Source organism: Lemur catta, chromosome 9, assembly GCF_020740605.2.
Source record: "Lemur catta isolate mLemCat1 chromosome 9, mLemCat1.pri, whole genome shotgun sequence".
In the NCBI taxonomy this organism is placed as follows: Eukaryota; Metazoa; Chordata; class Mammalia; order Primates; family Lemuridae; genus Lemur; species Lemur catta.
In genome coordinates this window covers 48,216,833-48,241,928 of record NC_059136.1, presented here as the reverse complement: position 1 = coordinate 48,241,928, position 25,096 = coordinate 48,216,833, and the positions used below count along the sequence as shown (strand labels likewise).

At 32.2% G+C, this 25,096-nt stretch overlaps 1 protein-coding gene across 3 annotated transcripts in view; it reads right to left on the bottom strand.

Moving 5' to 3' along the window:
- The window catches only part of CSMD3 (CUB and Sushi multiple domains 3), a 1,082,068-nt gene that overhangs the window by 152,190 nt on the left and 904,782 nt on the right, over window positions 1–25,096 (bottom strand). For 2 of the 3 annotated variants that reach the window (XM_045561854.1, XM_045561855.1), the window contains 2 exons: window positions 1,902–2,015; window positions 1,297–1,392 (listed from right to left, as the gene is read on the bottom strand). The exons of the other annotated variant lie outside the window; for it this stretch is intronic. In XM_045561854.1, coding sequence (XP_045417810.1) covers window positions 1,297–1,392; window positions 1,902–2,015 — 210 coding nt within the window. The remainder of the gene's footprint in view (window positions 1–1,296; window positions 1,393–1,901; window positions 2,016–25,096) is intronic. 3 annotated transcript variants of the gene reach the window in all.

The following is a 25,096-nucleotide window of genomic DNA, read 5'->3' as shown; positions in this document are numbered from 1 at the left end:
TAGTTAGATATTGTACTTTGTGAGATGAAAACTGAAGGTTTTTTTTTTTTCTTTTTAAATTTGGAATAACAAGTTAAAAAATATATTACAGGTTACAGCAAATACTTGTACAGTTTGTTTTCAGTATTTGATTCTTAATTAAAAACAGATTTAAGAAAGTAAACACAACATTTTATTAATTTCATAACACGTTCACAAAACTTAGTTTGCAAAACATGTTTGTTATTGACAAAAATAACTACATTCAGACTAAGCAGAATATAAATAAGTCAGACAGATTAACAACAATAAAGCTTTCACTTTAATAATCATACAATATCAAATTTGAGATTGCTTTTAGATTTTATAGTTATGTCCTTTAATTGTGCCTTTTTTTTGTTTAGTAAAATAGAATGATAACAGGATGTTTTTTCTTTTTAAAACACATAACAAATGTGATTAAAGAGATTTACAACAGCCCAAAAAGTGATATGATGAATTCCAAATAGATTAATTCCTCTTATGTGACTTGAGTAAATATAACTACATTTGTAATAGTGCCTTTTTAATTTCACAATACCACAAATTGTTTACTGGGGGAAGTACTACTAAAAATAAAACAGGATAATATTATAGTCAACTGACAAATGGGATAAGAGGGTTTAATAAGAATATCACATCACAAATGTTTAGAAATTTCTTAGAAATAAAGTTCAAGATACATTTGAGAAGAACTGCTACACAATCATACATAATCCAAAGAAAATATTTCAAATGATGGCTCTTGATTTAGTTTAATGACAACACAGAAAATCATCTACAAAAGGTGAGAAAAAAACATGTAAACAAACTTCCAACTGTACAAAAATCCTTAATAAATGTGAAGAAAGTTTCAATTCTCCTGAGAGAATGAAAAACTATAATTTTGGAATGAAGCAATGATTTCCTTGGCATGCCTAAATAGATCAGCAGAAAAACTTACACATTTTTAACTTAGAGTGCTAGACTATGAGAAAATAAAAAATGTAGAGAGTGAAGAATTGTCAGAAAAAAATAGATGTTTTGAAAACAATATGTTGAAAGGAAGGAAAATCAGACATTCAAATTGAGAATGATGATGGAAGCAACAGGTCTTTTTTATTTTGGTCAAAGTGATAGTACTCTAGTAAGGAGGGAGGGGACAGGGTAAGACTCTTAAAAGAAAAACCTTTTATCTCTCCTATATGGTTATGAGGACCTCATCATTAAATAACTCTGAATATAGCATGGAAATTGATATCATTCCTTAGTGTGTTTCTAGACTACAGTGTCACTTACCTTGATAAACAAAGTGAAATCCCTTAGCTGTTATTGGTCCAACTGAAGTAAATCGAATTGTGATCTGATTACCTGAACTCAGTGGAAGTGATTCTCCTACTCAACAAAACAAACACTAAGATATCATAAATAATTTTCATTCAGTGAACCTAACAAATTATATTATCTTACACTGTCATTTGAAAATGTCAATCTATGTTCTATCAAATTACTTTAAAATATCCTACTGCTAACAATATACTTTCTTTGGGTTCAGCTTCAATTGCAACCTTTTTATCAGAAGGCTTTAATTACATTTTGATACGTATTGTCTCATTCTTCAAAGAATCCTTAAATATTTTATATTACATTAAATATCACAAACTAAGTGATTAAATATTATATTTACTTAATTACAATCCCAGAAAATAGTTGGTTATGTTTTTTCAACCTTCTGAGTTACTGTTAATTGTGTTTCCATTCTTAAAAAAAAGAAAAAAAATGATTCCATTTTCAGTTTACTTCATTTCTAATATGGATGACATAATTCTCAACCTTCACTACAATACTAGTCAAAGTCAGTCTATAATCAATAACTGATGCATGGCAGTTCTATTAAAGGATACCTGAATGGGATCCCGAGAGGGAAGATAACAGAGAAGATTGCTGAGTTGGCCCATCATACACCTCAACAACATCGTGGAGTGATGTCTGGAAAAATACAAACTGGCCAAACACCACTGATCAACAGGAACCAGGAGGAAGCAAACAAATCACCAACCATCCAAAAACGAAAACAAAAAACAAAAAATAGAAAGAGGAGGAGAGAGAGAACAAAGTATTACAATATAATAGTCATCTTTTTTTCTACCTTTAAAAGAGGATAGGTGCCAATTGGTTGATATTCCTGACACATGTATTTCAGGTCATAAACGTAGTGACCATGACATAAAAGCAATATAATTTTAAGAAGACTATTTTTTGAAAATAAATAGGTATAGGATTTAATTTAGATAAGAAATCTCCAGGTTGATGATTAATACTTTATAGTAACTATTAATAGTTTGGATTTTTCCCGATGGTAGTATCATTCTTTTCACTTTGTGACTCTCTTCTCTTTTTCTAATTTTTTTCTCCTCTTTTAGATGAGATAGACAAAGTTTTAATTTAGGGGATTTCTTTTTAGATTGCCCTTAAAATATTCCATTATGAGTAATAATTTCATCAGAAAAATATCAGCAAGATACTTTTCAAGTACAGTGTTTAATGCACAATATAGGTTTAAAATGATTCCTAAACATTTATTGCTAATCTTCTGCTAAAATAAAGAAATATTATTTGTGATTCCTCAGCAATTGAGATATTATAAAATTTTACAAAATGATTACTTTTTCCTGGTAAGTACAGTTCTGAAGTACTTACCAAGAGAGATTTATAAGTTTATTTTTAAACTTCATGTTAAACTTATTCTTTAATTACATAATCTGCTTACATGAAGAATCTACCAAAACTATAAGTGCAAAGAAAGAACCTGTTCCAGAGCAGAAATCAGTTTAGCATTTTTTAAAAAAAGGAAACAGATGACAACAATTATCCTCAAAATATTTTATTGAATAGAAAATTGTGGAGTTTAAAAGAATATAATTTTTAAAAAATTTAATACTGTAGAAGCAAAATAACTTTTATAAATACAAAATCACATTACTTTAAATTATATATTGCATGAATATATACATATATATTTTAAAAGTTCTGATTCATATTTTGCACCTCAAATCAAGGTTATAGACATCCTCTGGTGGTTCCCGTGAAAACAGACTAGTTAGTTCCCTTGAAACATCCTGAATTTTGCATATGAATGCAGGTATACACATAATACTGTAAATAAAGTTACACTTAGATTTTTTTGGCCTATAAAAATAAGCTGGTGATCTCAGTCCAGTTCCTTGTGGAGTAAAAGAAAATGAACACACTAGCAGATAAAGTGTCATTGTTGTGAACAATTTCTGAACATTGCAGTGCTCAGATCTGCCAATAATCCTCCTTAAAATATTTCCTAGAAGTCATGAAAACAAATGTGTTTCCACCAAACCAGATACAGGTAGTAAATTACTGTAATGGTTTACAAGTCATGTGAAAAAAAATTTGAGTTCAGACCTTCTAAAAGGATCCCAAATTTGCTCCACCAAATTGCAAGCTATTTTTATAATAATAAAAAAAATTAGAAAAGATTTTTTTCTGTTTTTGCATTTGATTAGATTGGTGTCTTGATGATCTGTTTTCAAATGTGTCTTAAAAAGTTTCTATTATATTCCTGCACTAGATAATGAAAAGAAAAATAAATAAATAAAATGTTTCTGTTGTAATGCAGATTACCATTGCCTTACCAACTGGCAAATAATAAAAATAAAAAAAGAAAAATCCTATCAGTCTAATCAAAGGAACTTTGCTACATCAAGCACACCGACTAAGGCTCTTGACGGATAACTTATTCTTTCTCTAATCTTTTTAGGAAATCATTATGAAAAACTAAAATTCAACAATCGTTAACTATTTCTGCCTAAATATCACAAGTATTCCATTAGAAAACTTGTCCAATTTCCAAGCAAACCACTACCTTTATAAACATCTGAAACAACCAAAATAGACAGTTATCCAAAAACTTTTCCTAAGGAAAAAAGTGAAAACCAAAATCTTTCTTTTTTTCTTGTCTTTAGGTCTCTTCTTAATTGTTACCTCTCTACAGATAGGCCAGAATTGTATGACACCTGTAAATTGAATATGTTGAAACCATAACTGTTAATAATGCAGCCATTAACACTATATGTTTGTATCATATTAAGTAAAGAAACCTGTAGGTCATGTTCTTTTGAGTGTTGTTAGTAATTTGTGTTTATAATTTGTTGTAGTTATTAATTTAGTTGGGAGAGTTGAGAAGGGTAGGGGGTGGGGGTGTACAGTGTTGAATCTTGCCTTATTAAGCAATGAACAAACCACTTTTCTTTCATTGCAATCTAACCCTGCATTAATAATATAGGCAACTGAAATTTTAAATTAAAGATAGCTTTCATTAGAAAAAAGTTACTCTGAGAGGATACTGAATCATTACATTAAACATAAAAGTTTAAAGCATATGTTAAGTAAATTATTTTGTAGCATGAAGAATCAAGAACATTTGCACAGGGATCTGGTTTCTTATACACTATCATATTAACTATTGTCTCATTAAACTGATAATGTTGTAATCCTGAACCAAATTCCCCCTTCTCACTCAGAAATCTAAACAACTAAATGGTAGCCCTCAGGTTTGCTTTCTCATTCTGTCTGTAAATGTCTTAATTTACTCGGTATTTTTTAGGTACAGACAGCAGTAGATCTTCTACTTCTAAAATATTCTGAATAGCCAAAGGCACCCTTTGTCTTGTTGAAATTGATGCAGGAAAAATTTGTAAAAGATTTTAAAGTGGACCAAAAGATTACTGGTTATTGTTTTTGGTAAACAAGTTGTGTAGCAAACTTGGCTCACTTGTGTTTATGGGGACTGTGGTGTAATGCAAGGGATTATTGTCCAATGAACAAAACTATTCTGCATCTATTTGTAAATTCATTTTGCCTTCCTGATGTCTATCCCCTTCTCATTTATCTATCAACCATCTATCATTTGATTATTTGAATTTTCTTTTGAACCACTCTAACATCTTACTGGGTTTCTTATTATTTAACTGGTAGTTAAATAATTTTTTTGATGCATGATATTTTATATTTGTACGATAATCATGATTATGCCCTCTTTTAAAAAATTATCTTTTAACACTGATTTAGATGCTGATGTCTCAACCTAATGGCTGGATCACCCTTTTATTTCTAGAATTACAATCAACCCCTGAAGTCTGTGCTTCTTATGCCTTTTAGAATGGCAAGATCTCTGGTCTGTTTCTTAGTTTCCAAGCAGAGATAAAGAATGCAGATAAAGCTGCATCTCAGCTCCAGATTTCTTTTGCTTTCTCTTGAGATATGCATGTAGATATCAAAAAACATTTTGCTATCGGGCTATTAGAGTCAGTTTTACACATCAAGCTGTTTCTTAAGAGAAATACCACTTTAAGGGATTTTTTTCTTCTTTAAGCATAATAGATGTTAAAGATAATGTTTTTCACCCTTATGTTAAAAAAATCAATTTTGCTGCATTTGTGTGTATATATATAATAGCAAGCCATAAAAAGTAAGAAAAGTAAAACCAGCAAGATAAAAATAAACATGTAAAACACCCCTACAAATAAACCAATGCAAATAATCTATTTTGATGCCTGAGACTACTTCTGAGCTTCTTATTCTCCATACATTTTACTTTACCATATAGTTTATTAATACAACCAATATTACTTGGTTCTGTTCTATGATGTACCAGGAATTGGATTAAATGCTAGGGTTAAAAAGGGCTGTCATGAATATAGACAGGGTCCCTGCTCGGAGAACCCATTAGTTCTATTTCTGTTAGTTTATCCTACCTAGGAAAGATGTTAAATTAGATAATCAAATTAATAGTAAAACAACAACAAGACATTTTGGGTACATCTTTCCATGCAGATTATTGTTGTGCTAGTCATTTAAATCTATTCTTCAAAGCAAATTCTCTACCAAACTCCAATGGGCAACATTTGGGGGAGTGCCAGACTATATTTTTTTTTAAAAATTTAAATCTAAAAATTTAGATTTTTAAAAATCACATAAAAAGTCTACTTAAATAACTTAGAGGAAACTTCTAATTTAGATCATATTGGTGCAATAGTATCCCAACTTCAAAATTCTGTCCTAGTTCATTTACATCTCCATAAGCAAACAAACTCAGAATTAGACAAGGTTATGTATCTAACTACCCTCCTTCCTAGATAAAGCAAGGTTTATTTAACATCTAGTCTTTACAGTATCATATCCAATCAAGATAGAGACGCAAGGTTCCATCAACTGAGAAGGTTTCTGGTGTAAGTTTTCATTTAACCGTTTCAATAATCATTTGTTCTTATTCTATACCAAACTCTGTTAAATCTTTTTTCCTTTGGTCATATTCATTTAACTCCTGAGACTTTGTCCACTCTGCCTAATTAAGCCATACCAAGTGTAAACCAATAAATGATGGACAGTGCCTGGGATGGCAGAAAGAAACTCCAGAGCATTAGCATAGCTAAACTGTTATAATGATCAATACACACCGATAGTTACCCTAAAAGCATGATTGTGGAAAACACATTAGGGGGTGCCTAAAGCATGACATAATGCACTAAAATGGGTTAGTGCGCATAGGGATGTGCATTTGCTTAGAACATGAATTACAAAGCAACAAGAAATTAAAGTTCCCTTCTCCACTAAACACTATTCTGGAATATTATCAAAATGTTCTAGCATTGCCGACAAAGAGTCTCTCCTTTACCAAGGTTTAATCATGCTCCTCTGAATCCTCTTCCTAATTACGCCTTGACTTTTTACTTCTGTGTCTGTTTTTGCATTGTTCAATTTTAGCAAGAATCCTGTGAAGTGAGTTTAGCCAAAATCCCCTACCCTCAATATCTGATCACCCTCTCATACTGATATGCAATATTTAACTGCCATTTGATGTTAGCATATCCTTTCTTATTGTCTGTTTTGTATACAAGCATATTTAGAACAAATGATAGAACTGACTAGGTTAGATGAGTATTCTACCAATTTTAATCAAGGTCAGTTTGTCTTACAACTTCCATATGTCTATGCAATTCTCTGTCTACTTGTTTTTACATTCTATCATTTAGGTGGAAGAGAAAAATGTAATTATCAGACTCCTATTAGAGCTAAGAAAAGGGGAGCAAGCTTAGAGGGCAGTCTACTTGTGTTTGTTTACTCCCTCCATCCTATGTCCCCCTATTGTAAGGTCATTGAAACTCCATCAAAGAAGAAATAGTTTCATGCAGAAAGGACTTTGGGCAGAAACAAAAATTTTTAAAAAGTATAAATTCCTATTTGATCTCAACTTGATTCTCAATATGTCTGTTACTCCTTTTGCAAAATCTACACATTCTTTTGTATGCTAGGGTTTATTTTGGGGACTATATGAGGCACTCAGCTGGTATGCCACTCTTAAAAATTTTGTAAGAAGGCACCCCTGTTTTGTTTAGCTTGCATTTTATTCACCAACACAGCACAGATGAAAATGCACATGTGCACCCACACTACTAACAGAACAGAAATAAAGAAGATTCAAATCAAAGATGTGTTTAGAATTGCACTGGATTATGTGTGAAAGCATAAAAAATTACTGTTGGTGACATAAGCTATCAAAAGGTTTGACTAGTTTTACATGAATTTTGCCTTATGCTTTCATCTCATGTGAATATTTCAAGACAAAATTTTAGAAATTTTTAAGCCTACAATAAGACTTCCCTTCTATTATTTTTTAGAGACAAGGTCTCACTCTATCACCCAGGCTAGAGTGCAGTGGCATGATCAGGGCTCACTGAAGTCTTAAACTCCTAGGCTCAAGTGATCCTCCTGCCTCAGTCTCTCCAGTAGCGGGGACAACATGCCACTATGCCTTGGTAATATTTTTTATTTTTTATAGAGTCAGGGTCTCACTATGTTGGCCAGGCTGGTCTTGAATTCCTAGCCTCAAGGGATCCTCCCATCTCAGCCTTCTAAAGCACTAGGATTACAGGCATGAGCCACTGTGCCCAGCCAAGACCTCTGTGGAGGAGGATTACTGTGCAGAAATCTTTGCTGTCTATACTGTAAAATGAACTGTGAAAGTACTTATTGTGTAAATAGCTACAAGGTTGCATTTTGGGATCATTATACCACTTGGATATCTCATTATTTTAAAGGCTTTCTCATTTAAAGATTATTACCAAGTATTCATTCAAAACTTCAATTTTATGAAAAAAATATAAATAAAACCTTAGTATTATGAAAGTTTACTCTCAAAGTCACCAGAAAGGCAGAACTTTTTAAATCAGTACCAAATGAAATCCATGTGCTATTTATTTTTAAAATGCCATCTAGTACTGGATAAGTTAGTAAAGAAGTTGCATTAATTGATATCCAGGTTTAACATCCTTAATCCGAAAATCCAAAATTCAAAATGCTTCAAAATCTGAAACTTGAGTGCTGACATGATCCCATAAGTGGAAAATTCCACACCTGATGTTCTGTGATAAGTAGCCTATATTATTTTTAAAAATGTATAAAATTACCTTCAAGCTATATGTATAAGGTGCATATGAATTCATTATATATATGCAAATATTTCAAAATCTGAAAAAATCTGAAATCCAAAACACTCTGGTCCCAAGCTTTTCAGATAAGGGATACTTAACTGTAATAATAAGTAAAAGTTTTATCAATCATTTGGAAACTTTTATATTTTCTACATATCAGTTAGATTCCAAACACTCATTGTTATTATTACAGTATAGTGTAGTAAACTACTAACGGACAATGAGGTGCTTTGTTCTAATGTAGCATTTTAAAATCTCCAAGGAGAAGCTGGGTTACACCTTAAATGCTGGGGCCAATCCTGCTCTAGAGCAAACAATCTAGAAGTGATAGGTTAGCAGCTCATGGAGTACAATGAGATCATTCTGGCTTTGAAAATACATATACCAAAATCTTAATATGTATTGCCATTTTGTAATAATTAGGAAATATATGTTATTTAAAAATTCATGGATTTGACTATGGTAAGCAATTATCCCAATAATAGTAGCTGTAGGAATCTAATTCTGCTTTGAACTCAAAACAGTAAATGGAGTCCTAATTTATCTTTCCATTAGCAATTTCTTGTGTGATACTTCTGTCAATCCATAAACTAGGTTTACTGACTAAATCCATAATATCTACTTTCAGTCTTCTCTAAAGCTGGTTTTCTGTCTGTATTTTGACAATTTGCCTACCACCAAAATTTCAAAACTGCCTATTTGACATATTTTAAATGTATAGACATTGCAGAAACCATCTTATAGCAAATATAGTTCAATTTTCTTTAATTGTTCCAGAAGCAAATATCTATTCAAGTGCAAGCCAGCAGCTTATCTGCAATTTGGCAGTTGTAACATTTCCCAGCAGCTGAGAATTAATTTGGTGCTTAAAAGCAATGAAATCAAGAAAAACATAATAAGTAATTCTATTGCATGTTTAAAAGAATTAAAACAGGAAAGCAAAATAAAAAGTTTGAAGTGTTAGAATATTTTATTAACACTTTTATTTTGAACTCATTTTCAATTTGGATGAGTGGTGTTCTTTAACTGTCTCTAAGAGTTTTTCTACACATGGCAGAATATGTTTGCCAAATCCCAACTAGGTCAGACAGATTTAGGTCAGGAAAATATTCTCCTATGGACTATAAGTTAAATCAGTGAGGTTTTTTATTATGGAAATTTTCCAGCATATATAAAATAGGCAGAATAATGAAATAAATATCCATGAACCCATCACCTCAGCTTAAGCCCTTATCAACATTTTGCCAATCTTGTTTCATTTGTCCTTTCCTATCGTAGCTCCCTATATTCCCAACCTTGGAGTACCTTTAAGCAACTCCCAACATCATATCCTTTTTCCATAAATGCTTCAGTATTTATCTCTAACACATAAGGACTTAAAAAAAATAGCCACAATGTAATTACCAGATCTAACAAAATTAACAATTTCTTTATTTCATCTAATAACCATTTCTTTTTCTTTTTTCTTTTTTTTTTTTTGAGACAGAATCTCACTCTATTGCCCAGGCTAGAGTGAGTGCCGTGGCATCAGCCTAGCTCACAGCAACCTCAAACTCCTGGGCTTAAGCGATCCTACTGTCTCAGCCTCCCGAGCAGCTGGGACTACAGGCATGCGCCACCATGCCCAGCTAATTTTTTCTATATGTATATGTTTTTAGCTGTCCGTATAATTTCTTTTCTATTTTTAGTAGAGACAGGGTCTCGCTCTTGCTCAGGCTGGTCTTGAACTCCTGAGCTCAAACAATCCGCCCGCCTCGGCCTCCCAGAGTGCTAGGATTACAGGTGTGAGCCACCTCGCCCGGCCTAATAACCATTTCTTATTCTCATTTCCTTAATTTTCCCCAAAGAGTCTTTTTACAGTTAGCTTCATCAAATTAGAACCCAAAGTCCATATATTTCATTTGGTTGATGAATCACTAAAGTAACTTTTGAAAAATGTATAACATCCCCAAACCCCATCTTATTTTTAAGGTCATATATTAATATCTATGAAAACATATGAATCTTTTGAAGGCATGGAGACTGAAATAGGATTACCTCAACTGATCAAAATTTTACTGTCATCTAGTTTTTTATGAGAGTTAATTTTATGAAGTTACTGCAAGTGAGTACTCGGTTTGGTGGCTGCCTTTAGAGGTGAGAGAATTGCTATGTGGATTATGGTTCCTGGTCCTCCTAACTCCTAGTTTGATTTGAGAAGCTCTATTTCTCTCTGTTTTATATATGAGATTTTGACATTACAATTTAGCATTGATCCTAGATGCAAGTTCTTGCTTTCACTGAATTCTTTAACTGCACTCAGCATACTGCCTCCTATACATGCCACATGTTTTCAGCAGGCACAGCACCTGGAACCCCTTAACTCTCAACATGCCACTGCCTAAGGGCTCTTTAATTGGCAAAATTCACAGCTATTTACATAGGGCAACATTTTAAAAGAGGTATTAGCTTTTCCAAAAAGAAAATATATCAATAATCATCTCTTTATCTTGGGCTCTAGCCTTATCATGTTGAGAGTCATGCTTGTACATTTTTATAACACAAGGAATTTCAAGCTTTACTTATTTTTATTACAGATTTAATTCTACCCAGACTGGAGGCTATAAGAAATGTCCAATTAAAGTGAGAGAATTTGCTGCTGCTAGAAATTGAGAAATGGGATATTTGGTACATTCAGTTATTTTCTAGGTAATTAAAAAATATTTTTAAAAAGGTATAATGCTAACTAGTCACCATTCATAAAACCCTTACTATAATATATGTAAGGGATTGTGTAAAGCTCTTTCTATGTATCAGCCAGGTTGTTCCTCAAAAAAACCTTTGCAGTAGGCACTATTATCTCTATTTTACAGAAAAAAAAAAAATAGTAAGCTAGCAAGGAAAAGAGCTATTAAATAAGATTTGAATTCATAGGATATGGGCTTATCTTGAGCCTGGTCTCTTAACCATTGCCCTATACAGCATAGCAGCCTGGGGTCTTCTGGTGAACAAGTAGTATTGAAAGTCATTGAGGAAATCTTACTGCAACAAAACCCCACAATTAAGATCCATTATAAAGAATCTGAACTAAAAGAAAAGAGGGAATTAGTTTTTGAATATTTTGTTGAGAACAATGGGAAAATATTTTCTAGCATATTTATAAATACATTCATCCTAAATGGTCAAATTATTATTTAATCAATAATAAAGAAGTAAATTTGTTATCTTGAAAATACACATATCATTTATATAAAATGTATTCTTAATAAATAAGGGGTTAAATATTCTGTAGGCTCTTAGCACTTTTAGGAAGAGTTTTTTAGAATTTGGAGGAGTTGCAGAATCTATTAAGTAACTTTTATTTTCACAATTATTATCCCAAAAATGTTAGTCATAAAGAGCTTTGGATTTGCAATCCTACAAACCTGGATTTGGCCAGCTTTGCTACTTACTTGTTGTATGACTTTGAATAAGCTACTAAACTTTTCCAAATCTTCTCATAATCTGCAATACCCACTCCTTAGGACTGCTGTAAAGATTAACCTATTAAGCATTTTGCCCAGTAGATACATAATATAAACAATATCACTTACATATACATACAGCATATCCTGTGATCTTTTCTCTTAAAAATTTGAAAATTAATATATGATTTATAAATAAATAAAATTAACCATTTATTTTTAACTCTGTCATATGTGATGGTCAGCAGTAATAGTAGCAATCTTAATGGAAATAAATAAGAAATCTTAACACTGGAAACAAGAATAATAAGATATCAACATTGAAAGAGATCTTATCAGTAATTTGGTCCAATTTATCAGATGCTATATACATATACTTTCAGTTCCTTAACCTTCTCCAGAGAGCACATACACACATAACAGAGCATGGAGTTATTGAAATAAATCTATAGACTATATATTGTTTAAGAAACACATTGAATTGCCATAGTGAACAAATGGTCTTATTGTTTCACTTCCCCAAAAGACTTTTTTTCAATAATAATTTTTTTATCTTTTTAAAAACAGTCTTAAACTGTGTTGTCTATAACCAAAAAAAGAAAAAAAAAATTATGCTGGTCTGCACAGGGCTACTCTTCAAATACAACTAAAGTAACACATCTCGCCATTGCTGTTTTAACTTCATTACCATCACTGTTGTCATCTTCATCACTGATTTTTGGCAACATCATTATCATTATCATTGTCAAAAGCACCTTAATATTCTTCTGTAATTTCATCACAAATATCCATACCTTTATTAAATTAATTATTATTTACTATGTGCAAAACACTTAGCTAATTGCCGAGAAATTTGCAAATGGAAATTACAGACTTCATAAACACCGATACATTTCAGTTTTTCAAATAAAGATACTTTTTCTTAGTTCTTTTTTATTTTTATTTTTTGTTGGTCAATCAACAATCTTTACTATGTGTAGAACATCCTACTGGGCACTTGGGAAGATACAAAGTATATATTATAGAAGACATAGCCTATAAAGAGATTTTAAAAACTGTTTAGTCATCTGCATATTCCTTGGGAAAAGTAAACTTTATGAAATGTTCATATCTTTTTTTAAAATTTCAGAATATTACAAATAATTTGGTTACACAAATTGATTTGTACTGTGCACGTAGGGAAATGAAGATACTTTTGGCTAAAAATTCATTTAGGTATACAGATACAGCTGAAAGAAATTTGAGACTTTTTTCCTTGGTGCACATGTAAAACTTATTTGGATTATTAATAGTATTACTAATTGATAAATAATATTTGGGTCTTCAACTCTTGACCCCAAACTTTTTTTTGCATGTATATATATTAATTTAATCAACTTTAAGAAAATTGATAGATATATTATGTTAAAGCATATTCTAGTTTACTATCAAGGAGGTGAAAGTCCTTGTATTGCTGTGTGATGAGGTATTCAAGTTCCATGTGTTGTCTAGACATGCCAGAAGCTGTGTAGTATACAATCATTCTAAATTACTTAATAAGCTAGAATTCCAACGGAAATATCTCATATTACATTATAAAGAAGTCTTTTACTTATATGTGCAAATTTTATTCATAGAATCCTATAAAGCATTTAGCTTTTAAAAGAAGCCATGTGAAAAATGTGTTTTGGATTGTCTTCAAAGGGAAAATGGTTGAAAATTAATCATTTTTTGTATCTGAATGCAAAAGGAGCTAAAATAGCATCACCTCTACTTCTCCTACCTTACTTGGAGGAACAGTAACTGTTCAAAGCCCAGATCAATGGCAAATAGAAGGAAAGATAATATTAAAATGTGAATGGAAAAAACAAATGCATCCATTTACTAATGTATTTCTAGCTTACATAACAAAGGTAAGAAAAATTATTAATAAGTTTTAAGTAAATATTTAAAAATTAATTTAAACATAGATTTAATTATCATTATCAGTTTAATAACCTATAAAGAACATAAATTATTTGTGCATAAGACTCACTTTGTATTATATGTCAGTCAAATTGTTTACAAAGCCTAGTAACTCACTTCAAAATACAATAAAACTGCTTTTTTTAATAAAATGAATGAAACCTTATTCTTAAAGGAACTTTTATTAAGACCCCTGCTAGAGATCAAGAAGGGTAAGATAAGTAATTCCCTAAAATTATTCAGTTTCCCTGAGTATGTCTGAGCTTGATCCAAATTATCATCATAAGTAAGTACAGCAAATGCAGCCATATAAGAGTAACTGTGGGCTTCTTGGATTTGTTCTCATGGCTCCTTATCGCTCTCCATTGACGTTAAGTGAATTGTCCATAAATTAAGCAACTTAAATTGACTTAATCCAAAAATTAAGACCAAATTAACCTGGAAGAAAATTTGGAAATAACAATTTGAAGTCAGAATATTATTTAAATTTGAAGTCAGAACATAACAAACTGAGCCAGGGATGGTGGCTCAAGCCTGTAACCCTAGAGCTTTGAGAAGCAAAGGAAAAAGGATCACTTGAGCCCAGGAGTTTGAGCCCAGCCTGGGCAACAGAGTGAGACCTCGTATCTACATAAAAATGAAAAAAATTAGCCAGGCATGGTGACACATGCGCCTGTAGTCCTAGCTACTCAGGAGGATCACTTGAGCCCAGGAGTTCGAGGTTATTGTGAGCTATGATCATGCTACTGCACTCCTACCTGGGTAACTTTCAAAATGTTACTTGTAACTTACATGTGACTCAAAGGTTTTCAGGGTCTCTTATTTATTTTGGAATGATGATGATCCCTTTTATATGTAATTTCTTTTATTAATGGTTATTACTAATGGGGTCCAGCATCATTTAACTGTAAAGAATCTCAAACAACTAACAACTCAGATATGAAATTTAGTTACTTATTCAGAATAAGTAATATTTAAAAAACATTTGAACAACAAAGTTCTTATTAAATAAAAGAAAAATGAAATAGAAGAATGAATTATGATTTGCTGTGAGGTGTTTGATGCATAGTTTCAGATTTCACTTATGATGACTTGAGTAGTAAGTATTATTATCCCCATTTTGAGAATGAGAAAATAGACCCCAAACCACCCCAAGAATAACTTATGCAGCTGAGATTCATACTCAATGCCTCTTGAATTAAAATCACCCATTTTTTAAGCACTATAGCAAACAATGGCATGTCAAGCACATGAAACACTCAGATTAGATCTTTTTTTAACATTCCTCCCCCACATGGTAAAATTGTTTTCACTAATAATCACAAAATGAATAAATAATAATGGCCAGAAAATATAGTGAAAAGTTTATTTTATTAAACTAAATATGCATGTATTATGTCAATACAAATTAAAAAATAAGAAAACAAATATTATGGCACCAAAAAAAGATGAAGTAGTACTTTAATTACATGAATGCAATTTTTTTTAAATGGGGAAAATTACTGAAGTTTGGACTCTATTTCAGTCTTTTAAATTTTCAGCAGAAATAAAAATAATCCAAGTAGTTACAAAAGATGGCATAATTGAAATAAGCCAAGTTCAATTTCACTGTCTTACAATCATTCTTCTATCAAATACAGTATAAATGCAGGAATATACAGTAAAATGGAGTTGGAGGCATGAAGAAAAGTGAGCTAGGAAAATTCCAAATTATTAAAAATTTACTCGAAAAATTATTATTTAGTTCAGTTCTACTGTGTCAAGGGCAAAAAAGAACAACATAAAATATCATTGGCCAATTGTGTGTGTATGTGTGTGTGTGTGTGGGGGGGTGTTCTGTATATATGTAGAGGGTGGTGGTGACAACATTTTAAAAATTTAATAAGACATTTTAATAGATTGTATTGATTATAAACCTCCTATATTTTTGTGAAACAATTCTTTTGCATCAAAGAAACGAAATAAGAAAGTCATATTTAACTTTTTTCATTTTATTAGATAAAAAAGCTGAAACAACTAAATTATTCCATTTAGTAAGGAGTGCCTGGACACTCTGTGACCCTTCTTCTTCTACCCCCGTGAAGCCAGACTTCTCAGGTTGATGCCCCCACTGGCATATCTTAAAATTGTGATGTTTTCCCTACTTCTCTGACGTTGTTTATGCTACCCTCTCTGTCTGATCTTCTTAGCTAATGTCTAATCACCTTTGAAGACTTAGTTCTGGTAAGCTGTGACCAAGTCCTCACTATCATTACCTTGGAATTTATCAGATTAAGCTCTGCACAAATATTCTTTCATTGTATCCACTGCTTACCCTGGTCATACAAGTTATTTTGAAATACTGATTTATGTATCTTTTATCTTCACTACTTGAGAGCATTTATTTGTGTATCTCAGTACCTTCCTTGGCACTCACTACATGTTCGTGCAATGAATGTAGAAACTCCAATTATGTACAAAAATAGAATCAGAAACACTGAGACAATGTTTTCACTCTTTTTGGGTAATCACCATACCTTGCAATCATTTAAAACACCGAGTGTTAAAAAATATTGTGCCCTCATGGCTCTCTTTTTTCTTTTTCTTTGTTTTCTCTCATAGACAATCAATATTGTTTAAGCAATTATCAATCATATCTAGTAGAGCTTCCTTAAATATAAACTGAGTTACCACAAGTTGCTTTAAAAGGATAATGAAAATGAGGATATTTATTTAGTTCAGTTCACTTGAGATTGATGGCTTCCTGTCTTTAGGAGGCAACACGGAATGCTTCAAGTCGAATAAAAACAAGCTGCCTGTCCACACCTAAACTCATCTTCCTCTGCCAAATCTCTCCCAACTTGAGGAAAGATATCTGCCTAGTCACCCAATACATTTAATGATATTTATGAGGGCCTGCACTGTGTCTATGCTAGGCTGTGAGGTGCAGGGTCTGCCCTATGGAGTTTAGTCCCAGAATAATGGAAGTATGCAAGCCATTGTTTTCTATCTTCTAAATGTGTCTTAATTCTGACCTACCACCTGCTCTCCATTCCCATCATTAAATCCTCAATTCAGGCCCACATCATCTCTGGCCTCCTAAGTGATGTTCCCATGTATAAATCTGGTGCAACTCCAATTTATTCTCCATGCCTTTATGGAAGTGATTAACCTAAAATGCAAATCTGATCATGTCACTTTCCTATATAAGACTGTTTTGCTGTGGAATTGAGCAGATGGGCTGCATAAATAGTTCGATATTTTCATTTTCTTTCTCCCCCAACTATATCTCTGGCATTTATTTCTAAAGCTTATCTAGATCCCTGGCACCATCGCCACAACTACTATTAAGAAAAGGACTTACGTGTACTTTTTCATTTTCTGAGGTGAACTCTGGATTATTAAACTATATTAGTGTTTTATTAATGCTCATTAAAAAAAAAAAACTGTTCTGCAATTGTTAAAATCTGGATTTGTAGTTTATTTTCTGGAAAAGGAACTTGGAGTTACTAAAAGCCAAGGTAAAATGGAGTATAAAAATTTAAGTACACACAAACATTATTCTTAAAACAGAAATATATTCTTAAAACAGAGAAAACAATTTCATTGTAGAAGGTTAAAAACTTGGATATACTAAGAAACCAAATGGAGATTTCTTAGGAAATCTTCTAAGATTTTTCCCCTCCCCTAAGAGGGGAAAAAAACTGAGAAAACCTAAACTTGACCTCAAATTTAGAGCCAGATTAGAAACCAGGTTAATATCCAATTATTCAACAAATATTTATTGAGTGCTGATAATGTACAGTATAAATGAATATTCTTGGAGTTGAGGATATACAATTCCCAAAGATCCCACAGGCCAATGGAAGGGACCAGTCCATTAGCATACACTTACAACCCTATATGCTAAATTCAGTGGTGGAGATTCCTTAGTGTTCTGTTCATGCTACTCCTTGCTTAGAACGCCTTCCCTCTTCCTCTCTACATGTATGACACCCACTACTCTGCTCATCTACAAGGCTCATCTTCTCCATGGATCCTCTTTGAATTCTCATCATTCAGCCCCAAACATTCTTAACTCTCTTGAACTCCTAGGCATTAATATTGGCACTACCTATTCTGATACACATACGTTGTCTTTAGTTCTTTTTTAAAAACATTTAAAAAAATTTTAAATTATTTTAAATTGACATAAAATCCTACATATTTATTATATATAACGTGATGTTTTGAAGTATATATGCATTGTGGAATGACTAAATCTAGCTAATTAACATATGTGTTGCTTTACATAGTTGTCTTTTTTGTGATGAGAACATTTTACATCGACTCTCTTAGCATTTTTCAAGACTACAATATATTGTTAACTATAGTGACCATGCTGTACAATAGATCTCTTGAAACTTATTCCTCCTATCTAACTGAAATTTTCTGTCTTTTGACCAGCATCTCCCCACCTTCCTGCCACTGGTAACCATCATTCTATTCACTACTTCTATGAGATCAACTGTTTTAGATTCCACGTATGATTGAGATCATATTGTATTTGTCTTTCTGTGCTTGGATTATTTCACTTAACATAATGTTCTCCAAGTTCATCCATGCAATTCTTATTTAAAGGTGACATCTGATATCAGGCACCTGTGCCTCATGCTGCATTTGGCACTGGGGACACAAGTATAAAAAAGATAGGCACAGTTGTAGGTCTCATGGAACCAACAGTCTAGCATGAAAAAAATAGTCATTAAATATTGAAATATAGGTATATAAAATGAGTTCTATGACCCCAGGGTGTGACAGGACAACATAAAGCTATGGCTAACAATATTTTTGTTATTACTAGTATGAAAATCTTTAAGAATGGCTTTCTATGGCTTTTGCTACGTGGATTTCCTTTTAAGCAGAGAAATTCGAAAGAAATTGAAGTCAATCATTAAAAACTATGTAAGACTTAACCTAAAATCAAATTAAACTTTACTAATACATAGGCAATCAATAATTAAAAATATTTATGAGCAAAATATTCAGAGGAACAAACTCCTTTACAAATATGAAAGTGTATAACCTCTGCTAAATAGATCACCAGGGACTTTTTGTTGCTTTTATAAAGAAATTAAAGTTTAAAAATTATCAATTATTTGTCAGTAAACAACATTCTCTGAGAAGCCACTATTCTGTGGATCTTTTGGAGATAAAATGAAATTAGAGGTAAAAGTTTCTGTATTTCAGCAACAGGTGGGATTAAAAAAATAGTGTCGGCTGCCATTATCACTAATGTTTTTTGCATAAAATCTTCTTAGCTTTTAGAATGTCTTTAAGTTTTGTCCTACTTGTTTGAGGCAAGAAGGAGAGTAAACATAAGTTTATTACTGAGAATACTTGTACTATAAACAAGTATATACTATATATCAAGTCAGGAGCTTTTAAAATCAGTTTTCTAAATCCAATTCTTTATTTTCCCCATCATTACTCTCTTCCCCAAACAAATCCAAGAATTAGCCATAAAGTGATTCAATACAAGAGTGACAGAAGCCAGATCAAGTGGGGAAAGGAGTTGGTAGTTTTCACCACCCCCTGCAGCCGCTTTCCATAACCCTTCCCACCCTTCCCAAGATAGATACTTTATCCTGTGTGAGAAAATGTTCTGTGATTAAATTCACTCACTCATGTAATCAATTATATTAATCACTATCTGTGCCAAGTACTTAGGGCCAGCCTGAAACCTGTGAGTATCCTCAGCTTGATAATTTGTTGCCTTTTTAAATCAATATTCTTTAATTACTAACTTGGATCAGTAAGAAACTGGTTGTTTAATAATAAAAATTGTATAAATTTTTATGTTCAAAATATGAGATTTATTATACGAATATGAATTTATAAAAGAGCATTTATGAACTAGATGACAAATATCTTAGGAGACATAGTAAACTGGTCATATAAATCACGTGCTAAACAACCCTATGCCAAGTATTGGAAAGTTCCAGAATTTTGATTGATGGCACTGCCGATTTCAGATAATACTCAGTTCACTGGTCTAGAGATTGATGTATAAAGCTGTAAGATATAATACATAGCCTACATTAGCCTGTCCCAAATGTGTGTGTGTGTGTGTGTGTGTGTGTGTGTGTGTGTGTGTGTGTTTACTTTCTCTTGAGGTAATTACGGATTCTAGATGAGGACAGGATCAATTTTTACTTGTGTAGATTGATGCTCTGGCCAGTTGCTTAAGTTCTATCAACCCCCAAATCAGGCTCTGAAGATAATTTAAGTATTACTGTCATCAAGTCATTCCCTGCCCTCACAGATGTTTGGGTTAATAAACTTCATTAGACTACAGGCCATTGAATAACAATTGAAAGAGATAAAACTGAAAGAAGGCTGCACTACCTCTGGATATCACACACTTGATGTCTCCATTTAGTTTTAATGTTTAGAAGATTAACCAAAAAGGCAGATTCTATTACTAAATAGAAAAATTAATTTTTAACTTTATCTTTGAAAAATCAGTCATACTTTTTAAATTTTATTTTTGTTCAAGCTGACTGGCAATATAAAGAAGAGGTGATAGCTTCTTTACTAATAATTTTGGGAAAGGAAAGTTTCTCACTGTATACTTATTTTATACATAGAATACATGGTACAGTAAAAGTTGCAGATTGCTAGTAATGACTTAGAGAAAAGGGCAGTAAAAAAAATGAATGGTGATGAGATATGGCATGTGTCTACTGTTTAATTTCTTTAGAGAGGCAGAGCTTGAGCAACATAGGAATGATGGATGAATTCTGTAGTCTGTACTACTCAATAAATATAGGAAGGCCACCTTGAGCTGTGAAATCTAGTCTCTCTACAAAGTGAAATTTTTTTGAGCTGACCCATGCTTGTCACCTTGAGTGTGAAACTTGCTATGCTTTATAGCTACATATTCCTTTTCAGGGATTGACTGGCCATGTGGCAAGCATTCGTGAAGTTCTGCACATTGAGTCACATTCATCACAAGTACAAACATATAAAAAATGGATAGGCAGTAGATAATGCTTAGTAACTTTTTTTACTGTTTCCGTACTAACTTTCCCTCTGCTACATCCAGCTATAAAAACTCTTCTTTCCTCTCTCTTAAAGAAGCTACCTCCCAAGCCCAATCCTAACACCTTTGAAATTTTGCAAGTTTTTACTTTCCTTTCACATCTTTAGTTTTGCTACTCTCTCTCCCATCTTTTGATTCTGCATCACACACACACCCCTGAGTTGTTTGAAAACTGAAAAATATCTCCTGCAGGAAAATAATAAATAAAAAGAGTGAGCAAAGCAACAACAGAGAGCAAAGGAGGAAGTAAGGCTAAGAACACATATGTTAATAAATATTTTCCTATTATACAGGAGTTGGAGACACATGACTATGTATTTTTGTATTGCTCTTTACTATATACTCAAGGTTGTAGAAAAGCAAGGTCAAGATCCTTTAATAGGTTATAAAATCAATTTATTAGATCAGGACAAGCATTACATTTTTAATGAATTAGGATACTATGGAATAGAGTAGAATAGAGTAGAACAGAACAGAAGACATCTCAGAAAGAAAGAGAAAGTATGAACTGAGTTAAGAAGCAAAACATATTTCTTAATGGGGTCTCAGTCAAAAAGTTTGAATTTCTATAATGATATCAGGTGCTAGTTAAATTGTTAATTTTTACACAAAGACAAAAACATAATCCTGTTAATGTTTATGTTAACTCTTTGTTAGAACTATTAACACAGATCCAATTACTTTTTTGTTTGTTTTTTTGAGACAGGGTCTGTTGCCCTGGCTAGAGTGCAATGGCATCATCATAGCTCACTGTAACCTTAGGATTCAAGCAATCCTCCTGCCTCAGCCTCCTGAGTAGCTGTGACTACACCAGGCTAATTTTAAGAACCTTTTTCTGTAGAGACAAGGTCTCACTGTTGCCCAGGCTGGTCTCCAACTCCTGAGCTCAAGCAATCCTCCTGCCTCACCCTCCCAAAGTGCTGAGATTACAGGTGTGAGCTACCATGCCTGGCTCCAATTACATTTTGGCATGAATTACAGGGAAGAAAAATAACTATGACTCCAGTTAAATTCTTATTCCAGAGGTACAGGCTGATCAGTCTATAAAGAAGTTTGAGTGAAAGCAACGCTATCATTGTTTATTTAGAATTTAGAGAGTAAACTCATATTCCAAGAAGACAAAATAACTCAGCATTGTAGACAGCTACCTTCCAAGGGCAAAAATGACCCATAGCAGGGAAGAAAGAAGAATATTCTTTTTAAGTTTTTACGAGCCATGTGGAGCAGAATATAAGTTCTTATGGGTAGAGATTGTATAGGGACATATTTATGTCTAAGCATCACCTTAAGAACCCACATAAATAATAAATATGATTTTTTGCTTTACAAACAACTGCAGAAAACTTTTTAATCAAGTTAAAATTATTAATTTTTGTATTCGATGAGTTAAAAAGAAGGTAGTAAGCCATTTATTTTAGTGATGAATTTTTTTTGTTAGGATCAATTGTTTCTCTTATTTATTGTATGAATCTCTATTATGGTTATTGTATTAAATTTATTTGCAAAATTCCATTAGTGTGTACCTATGGTGTAATAGCTATTTTGTTTCATCAGTGGGGTATATGGGATTAAGCCATCCAGGAATTGGATAGGTTTCCAAATATAATAACTCCAGAGTACTTTCATTTGCTTCCAGAATGAACTTGGCGATCTTCACCTATGCCTAAGCACCCTTGAGAAGTTCTTCAAGGCAGTGTAAACTACTTAGTAAAATCTGATAGATTTGAGTTGCAAACTCAACAAACACTAAGACTCAGTAACAAAATAACTGCGGACAAATTAATAAAATAAGCCTATTTCATTCTATTGATATAAAGATAAAATATGATAATAATGCAAACCCCTAGCATAATGCCTGGCATATGATCATGATTGCATTTATTTTTATACAATTTATGTGGCAGAGTGGGAATTTAATACCAGATTGGTTCTTTGACAAGTTCCAGTCTACTATACTAATTTATTATCATCATCTTTGTTGTTGTAGCACATTTTTAAATATCTTCTTTTTATTCCCTCCAAATGGCTACTGGCATTTTCTTTCTCTTTTATGGACTCTTTAGTACTTATAATCTATGCTACGTAATACTGTCTAAAATGCTGTATCATTATTATTTCTATGCACATTTTCCTTTTCCCAGAAAGAGACAATAAAGTACTCAAGAAAGAGAGAAAAACAATCATTTAATTCCTCTTTGCAAATATAAATTTACTGTGAAGCTAAAGAATCTCCTCCCTTGCACAGGCTCCTTCTAAGACCCTAGTAGGGGATCATCAACATGTTTACAAGAATACATGGTTTTATAAAATTTACAGAAGCAACACATTTTTTGTATTCTTTTTCTTAGAAAGGACTCCCCAGAATAATAAGTTTTAGGGCACATGAAACCTGTAGCCTTTACCACTTCTGGGTGTGAACTCAATGAGAGGGCTCATCTATTTGTAAAGTTGCCTCCAACTTGAAAACCTTTGACCTCCTAAATTTCTTTGAAGCAAATTCAGTGACTAGTTCATCAGAGTAGGTCTTCAATCCACAGCCCATCCTGACTGATTGAAAACTTTCAGCAAACAAGGTGACACAAATTGTTTTATCTGTTCTTAAGCATGTAGAGCAGCTATTCTCAGGGTTGACAATGAAAATAGCACTTAGATTTTGCAGGGGTAAAGAAAGCAGAGAAATTAGAGACTGTAAGCTTTGGGACAATGTTTTTGATATAAGCACAGATTTGATTGAGGAATAATATATGGAAAGGTTGAAAAAGTAGTTATTTTTCTTTAAAATAAAGAATATCTTTCTGTGTGTGGGAGAGATAGCATTGAATCTTCAAGCATGCCAATCATAATAACAATAATGACAATAGTATTCAAAAAATAATAACAAGACCAAGGCTAAGAGCTTTATAAACATTATTTCTGAACTCTAAAGAACTCTGTGACACAGGTATTAACATTCTTGTTTCATATATAAAACAATAATTAGAATTAAGTAATTTAGGCATGATCATACAACTAGTTAAAGACAAGCCAGTACTAGAATCTAACCTGATTTCTAACTATGGCACCATACAGTGTATGGTGTATGCCAAAATTGAAAATCTTGGCTTTTAAAAGTAGAAAAGTAGTTGGAAAACTTGTTTGTTCATCATGAGCTCATTTCTAAGGTCAAATTTCTCAGGTGAATTTCAGTGAAGTCAGATCCAGGTTCTGGAAAGTAATACATTTTGGGTATATGATGCAACAACTTAAAATATTTTTTGTTGAGTAATCATTTTTTCACAGCAGTTAGTAGAGTGCTTACTAAGACAAAACAATAGATGGGGCACATTTTTTAACTTGAATACTTTCAAGATAGCTTAAAAAATGATTTATGGCTTAGATTTCAAAATTGTGCCTGATATACTATGCACTGAAAACAATGTACATTTTTCCTCTCTATATTTTTCCATTGTGTTGTCACTGTTAATTGGTGGGTATACTATCTTGACTATCAAATACTCTGCAAAGATTTTATTGTTTTTGACATTTATGAGCATAATGCATTTACTATAGGTATAAAATGAAGAAAATCATTTGAATTCAATTACATTTAAAAATCATTTGTGGCAATGCCCTAAATGCTAAGGGATAAAGATGAATTAAGACATGATGCATTTCTCAAATGATTTCCAGTCTAGTGCAATGGTTGTTAAATAGAATGCATGTAAGAATCATCTTGGATGCTTTTAAAATTTGTTGGGGAGCTGGCTCCAGAAAATCTTAGTAATAAAGTTGAAATAGAAGCTGAGAACCCTACATTTTTAAAAAGTACTCCACTGATTATTAAATTGCTGATCATTATCTTGAAAAACTGATTTGATGAAAAAGACAAACAGGTATACAATTATTATAATACAAAGATATATTAAAAGAAGCATAATAAAGTCATAAGAAGAGAGATTAATTCTTTTCTGAGCCTTTTTTTTTATTTGAAAAAATCAGTATATTCATTCCCCATCCACAGAAAGAATTACTAGGACTATATACATGAGTATATAGAAAAAGGCGTCCTTCTTTTATCCATTACTGTGTGGATATAAATCATTTTAAAATTATAAAATTATTTATAGTACTATATACTACATCTCATA